At 46.9% G+C, this 14,438-nt stretch overlaps 1 protein-coding gene across 2 annotated transcripts in view; it reads right to left on the reverse strand.

The window, feature by feature from the left end:
* The window catches only part of LOC135816099 (uncharacterized), a 28,674-nt gene that overhangs the window by 7,572 nt on the left and 6,664 nt on the right, over window positions 1–14,438 (reverse strand). For both annotated transcript variants that reach the window (XM_065329470.1, XM_065329469.1), the window contains exons 5-20: window positions 12,334–12,379; window positions 11,726–11,810; window positions 10,833–10,879; window positions 9,987–10,076; window positions 9,467–9,572; window positions 8,974–9,039; window positions 8,220–8,290; window positions 5,653–5,702; window positions 5,238–5,304; window positions 4,571–4,628; window positions 4,346–4,412; window positions 3,737–3,812; window positions 2,841–2,947; window positions 1,272–2,137; window positions 654–732; window positions 328–395 (exon numbers count right to left, since the gene is read on the reverse strand). In XM_065329470.1, coding sequence (XP_065185542.1) covers window positions 328–395; window positions 654–732; window positions 1,272–2,137; window positions 2,841–2,947; window positions 3,737–3,812; window positions 4,346–4,412; window positions 4,571–4,628; window positions 5,238–5,304; window positions 5,653–5,702; window positions 8,220–8,290; window positions 8,974–9,039; window positions 9,467–9,572; window positions 9,987–10,076; window positions 10,833–10,879; window positions 11,726–11,810; window positions 12,334–12,379 — 1,949 coding nt within the window. The remainder of the gene's footprint in view (window positions 1–327; window positions 396–653; window positions 733–1,271; window positions 2,138–2,840; window positions 2,948–3,736; window positions 3,813–4,345; window positions 4,413–4,570; window positions 4,629–5,237; window positions 5,305–5,652; window positions 5,703–8,219; window positions 8,291–8,973; window positions 9,040–9,466; window positions 9,573–9,986; window positions 10,077–10,832; window positions 10,880–11,725; window positions 11,811–12,333; window positions 12,380–14,438) is intronic.

Consider the following 14,438-nt stretch of genomic DNA (forward strand, 5'->3'; position numbering starts at 1 on the left):
GTGTTGTGAAGCACACATGACCAAGTAACAACAATTTAATACCAAAGTTCTGTATGTCAAGTTTCTATAGCTCTGACAAGAACTATTGCAGTTCAATGCAATGTAGCAGAAATACTGATAAGCGAGCCCCACACTCCCTGTACTAGAATTGTAGGCAGGAGTTTCACCATGGAATTTCACAAAAGGTCGAATACACTCTTTCCTGCCTGCCATCATACGAATCCACTTCAACACACAATGTCCATGTCCTGGTACAGTAGTGGAGTACGTGTATAAGGGGGAGCACACTCCTGATCCAGTCACACAACTTTCAGCAGAGTAACTTACCGGGTGTTGACTCCTGTAAGTGGCACAGGTCATCACTGTATGATCTGATGCAAGTGTGTGCGAGTGGTCTGCAGAAACACCACAGTAGATACGACAGTAGACAGCAAGCGCAGTGTAAACACCAATACACATACATAGACCGGCCTTGTTTGTGTTTGTACACATACAATCGTATACTTCTGAAGTAGATACGCAGTTATAAGGCCCCCACCCAGGTCATTTATATCTTCTTGATACACTCGCATAGAATGGAACCAACACACACAAACACACACACACACACACACACACACACACACACACACACACAAGGAAAACAATCTTACAGAAGTGTCGGTTTCTGCTTCTTCGGCAGTGCCGTGATTTGCTTCTCATGTTGTCGCTTCATCTGCTGCTTCTCATTAGCTGCAATGCGCAGGATCACAGAAAACATGCCCAGTCTGCTCTAAGAATCAGTTATGACTACAGGTGTACTACACATGAATCTACTGGGGACCAGCATGACAACATGACTGATGTGGTTGTGTACACCTACTTGTACTACCAACACAATTATGCTGTACACAGTACACGTAATCAAGTAATGTGCTTCACTGTCCGAAGAGTGCTCAATACCCATATAGGGCAGAGCCTTGTACACAAGAGAGAGATTGGAAGCTGTGTCTACGGTTGCCTGATGATTGTAGTGATACGTGAAACTCAGAGTTGCGACACAGCTTCCAATCTCTCTCTTGTGTACACAGTACATACAGGTATGGTCATTTCCCCGCCTGGTGACAAACACCTGATCGGAGAGACCCTTGAAGTCAAATTATTACGAACGTCCGATGCTAAGTCAGCACGTCATCTGCACCAATGTAGTGCGTACACCGCAGGAAACAGGATAGAGGGAATGAGAGTATCTTGCACATGCAGTACAGTACAACAATGACAATAAGCCTTACAGAACGGTCGCCGTGGAACGACAGGGCTGCTGGTGGCCTTGGGCTGCTCACGGTGCAGATTAACACCACTGGGCAGGTCCTTTTCCAGGGCCAGTACGAGATTATCGCGTCTGACTGTATCCGGTGATCTCGACATCGCCTGCGATATGTCAAACCCGGTGTACACGTTATTGCCACCGTCCACAGCACTAGCAGCAGCGGCAGCAGCGGGTGAAGTCGTGGCAGTAGTCGTAACAAGCGTAGAAGCTGTTGGATTAGCTGGTGTTATGCTCTCGTCGTCAGAGTCTCCGCCAGGTTCTTGACGAGGTATCAGGCCAACCGGATGATCAACGGACTCCTCCTCGGGCTCGTCCCAGAACGATGGTGTCCGTTTGGCTGGGGACGGGGACGACGGCGAGTGGAAGATTGCAGGAGCCTGCGGCTGGCGGGGAATGTCTTGCTGAGCAGTCAGGGCAGCGGCAGCACTGGCATCCAGCGACCGAAATTCAGGGTTGCTTTCATCAAGTATGTCGGGGTCGAGTTGTGATGAAGAGTCTGAAGTCAGTGCCGCATCTGCCGGTGACGCCATTCCCTGACTGGACGGAGTATCAGGTGGTTGATTGGCTACATCGTGTGCAGAAACAAGACTTTCATCGGCGCTGCCAGCCTTGCTTAGCCACCCAATCACCTTGTTACTCGGCGAAGGAACATGATCCAGGTTAGCTTGCCGTGTGTCCAGCCGCACATCTTCGTTGGATTGGTCACTCTGCGGCAGGCTGTGCATGTCGTCATGGCTACCAATGCGTGCTGACTCAGCACCGCTACCACTGTGGCCTGCCGGGAAGACCATGCCACTGCCATCTGTAGCGTCGAAGAACTGAAGACTCCTGCCAGATGCAATGCAGAGAGAGAGAGAGAGAGAGGAAGAGAGAGAGAGAGAGAGAGAGAGAGAGAGAGAGAGAGAGAGAGAGAGAGAGAGGGAGAGAGAGAGAGAGAGACTTATGAATGGGTCACAAGGAATTTTGCAACTGCTTACAACCTGCAGACAACCTGCTTACAACCTGCAGGGCAAAGAGGAATGCAAGGTACAGGGGAGCAGGGCTGGCAGTAGAAGTGATGCCATAATTTGCAAGAGTAAACTACAGTAGTATTTGCTAGCTATACAAGGCACCTATATGTATGGACTAAAGATATTGTAAAACAGGTAAGTTAGCGGGGGAAAGTTTAGCAATTCCCAACCAGCCCGATTATTTTAAGACAGCACATTTTAGTAACTGTAGTCTCGAGTCGAAATGTGTGTCGCTCCCTACGTGGGAGCTCGCGCTTTTCCTACTGCCTTGTGAGTATTGATAGGAGGAATAGAACCTATAATTTATTTGAATAGGCGAGCAAAACAGTGCCTCTCGCTCAAATTGCTGAACGGAGACCGTTGTCAAGACCATTGCTAAAATTCTAAAATATTAAGTAAAATCACGCACTTTACAGTATGCTGCCCGATGACAATTGGGCACAAGTAACAGTTGGTAGTCTCCACCCTTCCAGGTCTATATGAAACACTGGAGTACTTAGCACAGCAGTTATGATACTCACTCTTTTTGAAATAGAGGTGGCGTGCACGTTGCATCCTCCAGACCTGACAGCTCCTCGACACAGGACTTGAATGACATCTCACCCCAGCTAGACACTGTTAACGCTGACTGCAACAACAACAAAAACACACCCACACATCACAAGTAAGGGTGCGTTTGGTTGGTACGATCTAGAACAGGATCAAACAGCTGGTGCACATGGAGCAGCCTCATGCCAACCAAACGGTACTCCAGAAACAGAACACATTTTCGTGGAAAAATGTGTGAAATTTGGTGCATTCTTCAAAATGTGTATGGGTCACCATGGTCACTTTGTACGGTACAACGAGTCCAACCCAAAAGCGTATGCACGTGATCATTTGGGACCAAAATCGATGTTCCCGCCAGGTTTCACTGTGAAAAAGTGAAACTGCTCGGTCTGCTCCGGCCTCGAGGCCGGAGCAAGCAGAACATGTTCTGGCCGACCCAGAACAGGTGGGTGCAGTCCCAACCAAACGCGCTGTTCTGGTGAATCCTGTTTTAGTTCGTACCATCCAAACGCGCCCTAAGCGTTGATGATGACAAATTACTACTTGCTACAATAGAGTGGGTTCACATCTTTGTCATGTGACTAAATTTGTGCAGAAATGTGAACAGTGAAATGAACATGGCCGGTATCATGTGACCCATAGATTCAGGGGTTGAGTGGAGTTGGAACCAACATGGCTGTCCTGTATAATGGTCATGTGATAGATGTGAAACAGCGCTAAACATCAGTCACCCAGTACAGATACACAGTCCATTGCCAGGATTCTCGTCCCATGTGTCCCTGCCACACCATGAAATCATTTCCAAACCCATCCATCGCCATCGTCCCAAAGTGGAACCCATGGCCACCGTCAAAGTCAGTGCTCGTACCTGAGAGCGATAGAAGACGGGCAGACGCCATGTTGTAGCTCCACAGCTCAGTGGCCATTCACACTGAGCACAGCATCTATGCAACAGATGTACATAGCACAGAATAGCACAACATTGCACAACACAGAACAGAACTCAGAGCACAACAGTCCATTGCAGATTATCGAGAGCACAATTTTGTTTAAAGACATGAAAAAGAAATCTAGCGTTAAGACTGGAGACTGTGGAGAGTGACACTAAGCACATGGATAGGGATTCCTACTCATCATCACATATTTAGTCAATGGCAATTTACAACTCCTCAGGGAGTCACAGCATATAGGGATACGATACGAGACTAAAGTACCCCAAATGATGTGCGTTTGACACACCTGCTTGAAAGTTCTATGTGATCAGTTGTCCATGCAATTCACGACCGTGAGCGCAGCCCTGACCTGCTGACTTCAAGCATGGCTCAAGCCAGCAATGCAATGTGAAACATGTAAAAGTGGCCATTGATCAAAGGTGACTGGAATGGGCAGCCTGGGAGCAAACTCCACAATGTTTCATGTTCCACTAAGCCCATGTTGTATCTCTAGATGCTACAGACTACAGTACCTTGTAACTCACCGATCAATACCGTTTAGGAAGTTGAGCACTACTCGCCGACCAACTGTCAATAGCGCAGATTGGGGCTCTGAAGGACACACACACACGTACACACACACGTACATACACACACACAGCGAAGGCCAAACAATGACAATGGCGAAGTCCCCAATTCAGTCAATTGAATAATCTATGAAGTACAGCAGTCAACTACATGTACATGTATCTAGGTTCACCAGAACTCACCTAGACAATGAAACTCTTCATTCTCTACAGCAACACCCTCATGATCACGGCCATAATGCTGCAGAACACATAGAGAGATATCCACAAGAGAGTGTTGGCACAGCAATGGAACAACAAGATCGCTTGAGCCTGAGGAGTTGCAAAGCTCTCTTTCCAAACAACTCACTTTCCCGTCCATTCAGCACACATCACATCACAGACTCTACACAACACAGTACAAGCCATGTACACAACAACTGGCGAAAGAAACACAGAAGCTATAGTATGTCCCGTGTCATGACATGCAACATGCCACTCTCGGTCAATAACACCAGCAATTCTAAAGAGAAACTCGTCCACTGACATGTATAACCCTGCAGCATGCAATGCACACGTATGCCATGTACTGCCGTGGACATGGAAATCCGGTCGCATGTCTAGCGGCCCCAGGGAGCTGGCCATGCAGCCGTGGGTAAGCGGCACACACATGCATTTACATGTATGCACTGCAGCTCGCTGGTCGCATCGGATCAACATGTGCACTGCATGGAACGCTCTGTACGCGCTGAGGGCGCCGGCTCCGGTCAATCTACTGGATTTCCATGTCCACGACAGTACAACACAGAACCAGGCAATGTAAAATCCTGCATTGTATAATCATGTACCAATGGACGCACGGAGGCCTTACGTTGAGTATTCGTCTGAGGTGTCCCAGTGCCAGCTTTGAACAAACACCACACAAACCCTTCAGGGAGCTGAGAGCAGAGAAAAGAAAACAACTCTCAGACTCTGATGCATAAGCAAGGATTGTTGAACAAGCCATGTCAAATGAATAGTGTGCAAGAATGAATGGCTGCGTGCAATAAACAAGATTAAAATGACAAGCATTCAATCCGACTAAAACACACAAGGGCATACAAGGTACACAAAGCATGCCCCCCCCCCCCCCCACACACACATACACATACACACCCACCCACGCCCACCCACCCACCCACACACACACACACATGTGCGAGCGCATGCACCCACATGCACGGTCTATAAAGAACAGAAAGAAAACACTGGCAATGGTTGGGGTGTGACCATATGCATGCCCTCACCGAAGTTTCTGGTCAAATCTCTTTCCTCGGAGCACATCTAATGTTTGCGGCTAGATAGTGGAAGGAGAATAAGCAACACAGGAAACAAGACACTGTTGAACACTCAGCAAGTTTTGCTCCATGAGAACACCTCACTGTCACAAAATCTTCAGCTTTGGAAGATTCCAGTTATTTTCACTAGCGGGTACTACAGTCAAATCTGCTGTTAGCGACCTCTGCTGTAGGCGACCATCTACCGTTAGCAACCGATTTTCCGTGCACCGACGGTTTCACATACAAATTGATCTGTCCAGAGCGACCATCTGCTGTGCGCGACCAGCGACCGCGATTTCATGCACAGTGGCTGCATTCAAATCTGCTGTAAGCGACCGCGACCCATGTATGTCGTTCAGTCAGGTGCAAAACTGTACTTGCCAGTGCTAGTGCGCTGTCAACTACAAGGTGTGAAAATGTGCTGTCTTGCAAGTGCGATCGACTGGCCCTGGCACCCCTATATTCTATTGAATGTCCAATACATTATTCTCGTCGATTTGAGTACATGGAAGCATATATGCATGCCCGGTATGCCGGATTTACCATACACATACATCTGCCGTAAGAGACCGCTTTTTCTTGCACCGAGAGGCGGTCGCTTACGACAGATTTGACTGTAGAACTGTTTTTCTGCCTCCTGAGTGAATCTACTGATGTACTTCAGTACAGTAAGCGATAAGTAGAGCCAAAGTTCAGGATATACCGTACCGCCAAGGGCCATAAAAAATCCGCACTTTATAGCTGAGGCATTGAATACCCAACGGCAGATGACTGGAAAAGGATATGCATGACATTCAAAGAACTGTACATCCGATGCAAAGTGAACAGTATGCTATATCCAGAGTACGTTATACTGTCCCCGGGGAAAATTGCGGGAAAAAATCGCAAAAAAACGCGGCATAATATGGCATAATTTGCGGTAAATATGCGGTGAATATTATTGATATCATCTCGCGGCGGCAAGTTTGCAGTTGATATGAGGCAATTTTCAGTGAGTATGTAGTGAAATCAATCAGTTACAAGTCTCTGGTGTAAGCGCTCGTCATATTTGAGTACAAAGCCGCCACCGGATGAGACGTTGCTGACCGAACAGTGCACTGTGTGTACGTGTAGTGCAACAGAAAAGTTGAAAAAACGCGGGAAAATCGCGGAAAACGCGGTCTTTAAAAAAATCGCAAAAACGCGGAAAAAACTCGGCCGCGGAATCGCAATTTTCCCCGGGGCACGGCTGTTCGCGCACGGACATCTAACAATATGGAGTCGTTCGGTGCGATTTACGTAACGCGGTACAAACCTCATGAATACGATGGGAGTTTGCGTTTTGGGATGAAACTCATGTCACTCTCCGTGTGGTTCCACGATTTCGCAAGTCAAACCAGGATTTATTATTTGAAAGCGCTCGAGCGAGATACTCAATATCCAGACAATTTGAGAGAGAAGGAAGGTAAAAGGAACTCCTGCCGTGGTCAACCAGCATCCTGACCTTTTCGAACCTCTCCAAGCTGTCCCTGGTAGTCTGGATATTGACGCACGCACTGATTTTCAGCTTCTCCTCGCCGGGATCACGGGTGCAACTTTCAAATTTGCCGGTATGCACTCGAACAAACGCCCAATTGGATCCACATCACAATTTCGGGGCTATCTGTGTGCTTGCTGCCTTTTTCAGCAATACCCCACATGTCTACTGGGCAGTTTCCACCAGGCCTCGGCCTCCTGGACTCAACAGCGACTCCAGCGCCATGCCATCTGTCCCCTAAATCGCATGAAAAGGTAGCTCAGCATCGAACGCACGGGACCTGAAGTTTGTGCACGGGACGTGATAAAACTTGGTGAAGATAGCCAGAAGATAGTCCTCTACCTGGGAAAACTGAAAGCTAGACTGGGAAAACTCCTGAAAGGGCTTCTTGACGCAGGCATGTCAACGATGAATCAAGGAACGAGCGAGAAAGAAGGCTTGACTTGTGCAACGCGGAACAAACTGTTCCTGAGACGAAGTTGGCCATGTGAGGTACCAGCGGAAAGCTAGTTTCAAGAGGAACACGGAATACCTGTTTTCCGGGTAAACCTGGCCTGGTAGCTTTCTAAATCGAGCAAAAACCACAGCGAAATCGGCTGCTGAGAATTTGAAAATTCAAATTTCCTTGCCGATCCAGCCCAATCGAGACTTTTGGCTGCCATCTTGTTAAATGTCCAAATTTCGCGAAAAAAAACAGCCGTGCCGGGGACAGGTTATACTGTGCAATGTTATCGCATGAGCTGATTGCTTAGTAACCAGTGGTGTTAGTGGACATTATAGCATAACTTGTAGTTCCTTGGTCCTTTTTCTTTTCTATAAATTTATCCTTGGCTCTCCATCCGAGTCCATACTTTATACTGTAGGTGTCAAATACTAGTAGCCCAGCGGGAGCTTTTGTCGGGTGGGTGTTGAAATATCCGACCACTTCTCAACGCCAAAGGTGCTTTGTTTTCGGAGCAAAGCCCTAATCTCAGGACACGGTATACAGGTTTTATCTGCTCATACGTGGGTGACTCACCTGATAAACAGACTGAAGATCAGCTACAGCATCCGCAGACACAGCCTCCGGCTGTGGAGGTGATGTGTTGGCTGCACACACAAGCAGCACATGAAGACGGAGGAAGGAGAGTTAGATCACAGAGAGGTTAAAAGTAACGAAAGAACGCTCTGAAATTGTCCAGCAAAATCCAATCTCATTCCCGGCAAATCCAGTGCAAAGCAAAATACTTCGAAGTAGGAAAATGGCATGGAGGTCGAAAACAACATTTTCGATCGGAAAGAGCCAAGACAGAACATGCTATCAGCCCTGAGACCACAGCCGTTCAACAAGAGAAGGCTGACATGCTGGAGGTGGAGACGAAGGCCAAGGCAGACAAGGAGAGGTAAGAGAGAAGAAAGGAAGACAAGGGAGAAGGTAGAACACGCAAGAACAAATAACTGGTCTGAGAACACAAGCAGGTATCGTACCGCATCACAACAGAGAAAGCTGCATACATCACGAGACCTCAGTACAGTAAACGCTGTAACTAACGACCACCCCTTGGGGGCCAGAGAAAGCGGTCTTTAGTGGCAGGTGGTCCCTAGTTAGAGGTTTACACCGCACAACCATATTACGAATGTGAGACCATCCGTCCGTGCCTGGCGAAGTGGTCTGTAGTACCAGGCTGGTCGCTAGTCACCGTGGTCTTTAGTTACAGGTTTTACTGTATTACAAACATGCTGTGACATCATGCCAATACCGTATGTCAACAATACAACGAGAATGACCTTACAGCGCTTTCTTGGCCGAGAAGATCCACCTTCATCGTCATCATCATCGACGCCTGTCTTCGGAATACCTGAAACACATATACACACGCGCAGATACTTATGTACACAACAGCCATGAACAACTACCTGTATATTAAAAAAACTTATAATAAAAGCAAACACATCCTTTCAATTCCCACTTGTTATGCCTGCCAAAGGCTACCGGTCCTACAGTAGATAGAGTGTCGAGGACAGCAGAGGATGGCATGCCACTGGGAGCTTAACTTGTGGACGTAAGAGGTGCCTGGGAGCTTAGCTGTATGTGTTGACAGTGCATACTCGCAGCCGCTACCCCCCCCCCCCCCCCCCACACACACACACAGACACAAACACACAGACACAAACACACAGACACAAACACCCACATCCTCTCTCACACTCACACCCACGTAAGAAGCGCTACACATCCCAACCACACATCCCAACCACTGTCCTAAGCAAAGTACTGGTACTCACTGGTGCTGGCCAGGATGTTAGTTTCAGACGCGGGACGGCGAAGTCGATGAGACTCGAACAGCTCCTCAAAACGTGACACTTGAGCATCCAGTTCGGAATTGCGACCCTGCAAGATGAACAAAACTTCAACTGCTGAGTCATGCATAGCTAGTAGTACCCCCTGTACATATCAGCCCGCAGACTCCCTGTGTGTCTACATATCAGCCCGCAGACTCCCTGTGTGTCTACATATCAGCCCGCAGATTCCCTGCGTGTAGCTAGTACTTAGTACTTCGAAATACAGAATTATCTCCAAGTCTATACACGGTACTGTGACGGTAGTAAGAAAGGAAAACTAAACCCAGGTGGAATGTGACAAAACACTTTAAGATAAAGCGGTTCTTTCAAGGATGCGATTGCAACCGGGAAATGTATCCATCACCCAGGCTAAGGCTAAGTTGGTGAAGTCAGAAACAACGCAATGCATGCAACGCCCTACTAGCAGACCATCTAGCTTGGAAGAGGCAGAAGAGAAACTGACCACTAGCACTTGCACGACTGACAGGATGTTTCTGATCTCCTCCAGGTTACCAGTGCACTGTTCCAGCTGATATGCTACTTGGTCAAGTTGCTACACACACACACACACACACACACGTGCACACACACACACACACACACACACGCACACAAACACACACACAAGTACAAACACACACACACACACACACACACACACAAACATACAAACACACGAACAAACACACGAACAAACACACGTACAAACACACGTACAAACACACGTACAAACACACGTACAAACACACGTACAAACACACACACACACCAGCCAGCAGAAAACAGCAAAAGATAAAGCAGATAACACAGGAGAATATTTATGAATACTAGTGCACACAAATATTATTTTTCCTCTTTCAGCCCTTCTAAAACATGTAGGAAACACTCACTCAATAGATGCCCATTCGCATTCGGAAATCCTTGAAATGAGACAAATAATCAAAGGCAACCACGTGCACACCCTCCCCTCCCGGAAAAGCAGGGCCTCGATCTGATTTTCATCGAGTGGATTAAATCTCTCAAATCTCCCGCTCAGCGGCAAATATCCATGGTAACCACGGATTTTTTCAAAATTTCCCTCAGTGTGACCGGCCCCTTAGAGACCGTCGTATGTTATCCTCCCAAGCGTAGAGAAATCTGAGAAAAGCACGGTGTTTGGCCACTACGAGCACATCTGCAATGCTGCATAGGCCGGAAGGCAGTACACACCGCATGACATGACATGAGCATGGGGATTATTTCATTCATTTGTTAACAAAGAAAGAGTACAGCAATCAAGAGACAGCTAACACTAGACAGTAAGCTCTACCTTGGTGTCCTCCTCATCCAGTTTATTCTGAGCAGACACTAGTTCATCTACAAATAGAAACAAGAGGAAACACGTGCATAACGTTACACACACCAGTGAGCACAATTCAAAACAACGGACCTCTTTCGGAACAGTTTGGCAGCAAGAAGATATTGACCAAACACTCATCTGTGTGGATTGTTCACTTGAGATAAGCATTATTACAGGGTACGACAGAGCTCTCGGCCATTGAAGAAAATGTTGAGGCACCTCCACCATCACACTGCGCTCTTTAGCCGACTAGACCCTCCTGCACACAACCATCACCATTGCGAGGACACTTCCGTAGACGATATTGATAAACTCCTTCAGACAGCTGTTTCGCTAATACATAGCTCATCAGTGAAGGTAGATGTTGAATGATTAAAAATATAGACCAAACTGCTATTATATAGGGGGTTTCCACATACAAAACTGGCATAGCTGAGGTGATAACGCGGGAAAAGGAAAGTGTGAAGTACTGTTGACGCGCATTGGACATGCATGCAGCGTCGGAAATTCGGCGCGGAAAATCAATCACTATTCAATGCAGAAATAACGAGATAAGCATTGTAGAAGTAACCCGACTGACTGACCTGATTTGTTAACATTTGTTCTGAGGCCTCTTTTTGTGCTGGTCCGTGGTACTTTCAAGTTTTCCAAGTTTTTCCGTAAATGATGTCAATTGTCGTGTCACTGAGATGGCTCCAAAATGGAACAGTTTGGAGTCAACTCAAAGTTCGCCCTGAGTTTTGGAATATTTGAGGTGCAATCGTTCTATCAACGTCATTACAGTGAAGTAATGAGCTGTCCAGGCTTCTTCAGAACAGACACATGTGCCGAGCATTCCGAGCCAATCTGGCTGGTGTCCTTACCTCTTGTGTGTTCCAAATCACTGACACGGCGAATCAGCTCCTGTTCAAAGATGGGCCAGTTGCCGTGCTTCAGGACCTCTGAAACCTGCATCAGGTGAACAACACACAGAGAACACACGCACGCACGCACACACACACACACACACACACACACACACACACACACACACACACGGCTCACGAACAGCACACACACAGCACACGCACGCACACACAGCATCCAGTATGGTGCAGAGCAGTGCTAAGCTAGAAACACACCAACCCAGTCAAGTTCCAGAGGTAAAATATCTTCGACACAAGACATCAAACCATCTTCTAACGCCCAATAGGCACACCGAGCAGTCAAATTAGGAGTTAGAAGTCGCAAACTCCAGAGTATCCACAAAGTGCTTTCTCCTGGAAAAAGCCAAGCCAGTGGTGACATCATAATAAGTATGGGATGGAAGCGAGAGCATGGCATACAAAACTACCATACTGAATAATATTGACGTTTTCCCCAGTAGAACACAGGTACCCCACCAGCACCCCCCCCCCCCCCCACCCCCCCCACCCCCCCCCCCCCCCCACACACACACACACCCCCTAGAACAAGTAGACTCAACCCATACCTTGGTGAATTCTTGCAAGATATCTTCAAAGTGTAATAATATTTTCCTGCATGGTACATCAACGGGCAAAGGACACAAGCAGCACAAAGTGAACATGACACAACTACAATCAAATTGACATTTCCGACAACAATGCCGCAAAGATTATCAGTATACTATACATGTTGAGGACGGACCAACGATTTCCCCCATCCTAATATGGGCAGGTGAACATCTTGGGATCCTGCGCACAGGCTTTTTTCACGTACGCATGCCTTGCTTGAAGTACATTACGGAATATAGGCTGCGTTCGTTTTCGTCTACTTGTTAGAGTAGAGTAGAGCGAACGTTGGAAAAGAAAAGCCGGTAGATTGTAGTTTACGAATGCAGATCTACCAATTCCGGTAGAACGTCAATTTTCAAGTAGGATGTGCAATATTCTGTGGAAACAAGCTCCCATGGCCACACAAGTACAGAAATCCCGTACCTCTACTAACTTCTACCGACTTCTACCAGCCTCAAACCTGGTAGAGCCGGCAGAGGAAAGTAGAATCTACCGTTTGGGGTAGGAAAAAAACGAACACATCTACCGAAAGAAGTACAGTGTAGTTTCTACCCAAACCTGTAGATGAAAAACAAACGCCCCCATAGTCAGTACATGTAACCTGGCGACAAGAATGATAACAAGAGTTCAGTGTCTACATGAGCTTCATGCTTCACTGAGCATAAAACTCAAGTAGTGACTGGACACTCTCTAGTTCACTGAACTCTTGTATCACTCTCCGCCATAGGTATTAAGCACTGTGACCTGTTGTCAAGGTTCCTTTGTGTGACAATAATGATAAGAAGGCCATGGTAAAAAATAAAGTTGATTCTCAGGTCATGAACCTGTGAAAATCGGTGCGAGCGAGCGTTGTTTTATTTTATTTCCCACAATTTTTTTATTTCCAAAGATAGGGTCACACATACAATTATGTACATGGTCACATGTTCAAAATAATTCAGGCCAGGGAGTAGAAAAATACTGGTATTTTACTACTCCCTGATTCATGCCTTTCGCCGGCTAATGCGCGCATATGCGCATGTGCATGCATAGAAATTAAAAAAATCGTCGGTGCGCCGCCAAAAATCGGTGCGCACGTTCTTGAGAATCAAAGGTAACTTTTACCATGGCCTAACGAACGGGCGTTGCTTGAATGACAACTACACCATAGCTTAGTGGTAGAGCATCACTGGTCATAAGCGATGGTCCCTGGTTTGAGTCCTGGTGGTGACAATCAACTTTTTCTTCAGACTTATCCCATTTGCAACTTTCCCACAAACTTATGAAAATAATAATGTAAGTCCAAAGATCATAAGAGAAACCATAACCACCCAGTGTATGTTTGTACTGTAGCTTAGGCTGCATTCGATTGTAGAAACTGGATCCCGATCCCCGCCGACCAGATCACTTCGATCAGACGGATACAATCGAATGTGCACAACTGATAATCCGTTTCAAGACCTTAGCAACCAAGTTGCTACAGCTCATCCCGTACTATTTCGATGTATCTGTACGCATTATGGTGAACTCTTGACCTAGTGTATGCAAATGTCGAGTTTTGAGTCGATACGATGCAAACGAATCCGTCGAATCCGGCTCTGGGAGGTGGGTTGGTCGGATCCGGATCCGTGCGACCGAGATCCGGATTCGTACAAACAAACAGGTCCAAATTTGGCGAATCCGGATTCGGGGCTCATGGATTCGTACAATCGAACGTGCCCTAGTGAAAGAAGAAGAAAAACACTACAGTTTGGATACTGAACCCCTTGTACTTTTGGCAAAAGGTCCCAAGAGAAAAGTTTACAGCCTTTGTTATTGGCTATTCAGGCTACAGTCAACGGTGACCATGTTTCTACGACTCAGACGTGTTCGATCAGTGATTGCACATTTGTCATTTGAAGCACCACTGCATCACCATGGAAATTCAAGTTCAGACGTGATGTTGGCCGTAGCCTGAATAGCCTATAAGATACTAGTAAACATGACTGGGACATTCTTTCTTTGCTAGGTCTTCCCAGTTTTGTTGGAAAAGTGGCCGAGCGAGATGGCTTTGAAGGAGGAGTTTGATGACTTCTGCCAAGCC

This window comes from Sycon ciliatum, chromosome 4 (genome assembly GCF_964019385.1).
Source record: "Sycon ciliatum chromosome 4, ocSycCili1.1, whole genome shotgun sequence".
Classification (NCBI taxonomy): Eukaryota; Metazoa; Porifera; class Calcarea; order Leucosolenida; family Sycettidae; genus Sycon; species Sycon ciliatum.